Source organism: Fulmarus glacialis, unplaced genomic scaffold, assembly GCF_000690835.1.
Source record: "Fulmarus glacialis isolate BGI_N327 unplaced genomic scaffold, ASM69083v1 scaffold26234, whole genome shotgun sequence".
Taxonomy (NCBI): Eukaryota; Metazoa; Chordata; class Aves; order Procellariiformes; family Procellariidae; genus Fulmarus; species Fulmarus glacialis.
This window is the reverse complement of record NW_009210274.1, coordinates 802-3,177: the sequence shown is the minus strand read 5'-3', so window position 1 is coordinate 3,177 and position 2,376 is coordinate 802. Positions and strand designations below refer to the sequence as shown.

The 2,376-nt window shown below is 45.7% G+C and overlaps 1 protein-coding gene across 1 annotated transcript; it reads right to left on the bottom strand.

Moving 5' to 3' along the window:
• Positions 1 to 62: 62 nt before the first annotated feature.
• LOC104076309 (keratin, type II cytoskeletal 3-like) lies at positions 63 to 1,742 on the bottom strand. The gene is made up of 2 exons (XM_009577129.1): positions 1,174 to 1,742; positions 63 to 281 (listed from the first exon to the last, which is right to left on the bottom strand). The coding sequence occupies exons 1-2, from the start codon at positions 1,681 to 1,683 to the stop codon at positions 63 to 65; spliced, it is 729 nt and encodes a 242-aa protein (XP_009575424.1). The 5' UTR covers positions 1,684 to 1,742.
• Positions 1,743 to 2,376: the final 634 nt, after the last annotated feature.

The following is a 2,376-nucleotide window of genomic DNA, read 5'->3' as shown; positions in this document are numbered from 1 at the left end:
AATCTCCAAGCTGGCTTGGCTCTCGTGTCCTTGCTCACTTCTTCCTTAGTCTGTCCCTGCACTTACTTGGTTTTGTACTCCTCCACGTATTGCCGCATGTTCTGCAGCTCTGACTCCAGCTGTCCCCTCTGTCCCAGGAGAGACTCTAGCTTCCTCCTCAGGTTCTGGATGTAATTTTCAAAGATGACATCAAGGTTCTTCCTTGGCCCCGAAGGTCCTTGCTGTTGGAGGAGCTCCCACTTGGTGGAGAGGACCTTGTTCTGTTGCTCCAGGAAGCGGACCTGAAAGCCCACAAGGGAGTGTGTGAGATATTCACCCGGGGAGACACCACACTACTCAAACCTCCTGCTTATTTGGGAGGCCAAGGGAATCATTTCCCAAATCCCCAAAAGAACTGTGGCTAGCTGAAAGCCAGTTTTCCAAGAGGAAGATTCCTCCCTTCTTTCTTCTCTTTTTTCAATTATCCTTGAATTTCTCCTCTTCTCTCCTCCTATGTTCCTGCTCTTTTTTTGTTATCTATTGGAGTGATTGCATTCCAGATTTACAGATTATTGTCATTTCCAATTGCAAATCTTGACCCACAGTAATTTGCAGAAGCATCAGATCCTTTTTTACCTTTCAGTGAATGAAACCCCTCAACATGTCTCAATATCGGAGAACATTCCTCTTAACAGATACAAAAAGTATTCAATACCTATGTCATATATTTAAAAAACTATGAAGCATGTTTATGACCAATGTTGTCCCAGTGCAGACAGTCTAAAGAATACTCATCTGTACTTGAACTGAAATACGGAACAGCCAGGAATTAATTGAAAGCTCATTCCTACATTCTAAGTTCCTCGAGAAGAAACTATCCTTGAAAAAGGACAGACTTAAAGAACCGCTTAGGATAACTGCGTATATCATGGTCACTTTGGCCTGACTGCACAGGGAACACTAGAGAGAAAAGCTAAGGAAAAATTTGGATCAACCAAGCCTAGAGAAAGTCCCTTGGTTTCTCTGCGAATGTAAAATTTTTATATTTCCTTAGGAGGACTCAATGAAAACTCTACGAGCCTTCTAGACCTGCTAACTAACACTGAGCTGGGAAGGACAGTATTTCCCTCTCCACAGCACAAGAAAGTTCCTCAGAGTCCCCATTCCCAAGCAGATACAGTTCCAGCCTCTCACCTTGTCAATGAAAGAGGCAAACTGATTGTTAAGAGTCTTGATCTGTTCCTTCTCCTGGCACTTCACTTGTTGGATCTGAGGATCAATGTCAACATGGACCGGCCGCAGGAGGGTTGGGTCAACCTGCACCGGTTGGATGCCTCCAGGGAACCCAGGACCACCTCTCACAGGACCACCAAAGCTGCCTATTCCTCCACCAATGACACCTCCTCCAATGCTGCCAAATCCTGCTCCATAGCCTCCACCAAAGCCACCAATTCTACATCCGTATCCACCGCCATAAGAGCCACCCATGGAAATTCTTCCGCTGCCACCCATGTTATGGAGGCTCCTGCTGCTAAAACCTCCACAACGTCCGCTGCCTCCAATTCCCCTGGATGTGGAGAACGAGCTATAGCTGATCCTGCTTCTGCCCCCACTTCCTCCAAAGCCACCGCCGATGGCAGAACAAGAGCTGTATCCCCTTTTGCTTCCGCCTCCAAAGCTTCTACAGATTGACTGCCGAGACATGGCTGTTTCTTCCAAGCAGAGTTGAGGAGAGCAGAAAGACCAACGGAGCTGTGCTGCTGAGGGATGAATGCAGAGAGAAGTGTGCACAGTCTTCTCTGGCTCCACGGCTTCAGGCATTCTCTTTTATCTGTTTCTGAGGTGGGCTGGGTCTACAAGGGCGTGAAGAGGAAACAAATTTACTGTCTTCATCAGCTTGGTGCGGTTAACAGATTTTTGCCAAATTGTTGACTCCACCCAGAAATACGCTTTGCAATGCAGAAGAGAATAAAAGAGCAAGAGCATTGAAACAGGTCTCAATGAGTAAGTGGACTCTCCTATCTTTATGGCATCTGGAAAAATATGTTTTACAGTGATGTAGTCATGTTCTTCCCTCCTCCCACCTTTCTATCTGTTCTTAATGATTTCACAGTTTGTCTGGATCTGGATCTTTTGCACTGACTCTCAATGTCAGGCAAGCATTTTGGTGAAAACCAACTAGAATGAGACTTTCACAATTCCCCCAAGCACACCCCAAATCTCCTTCTTAAGTGGAAAATTACTGATGGCTTTCCAAGAGGCCGTTTCCCAGTGTAGAGCAAAAATACCACACATTAACATTTAACAATGGTCAGCATTTCTTTTTTATCTGGATGCCTTCTTCTAGGGCACATTCCTGCAAAATGTGTCTCCCAGAGTCTGAGGTAACCAGGTACC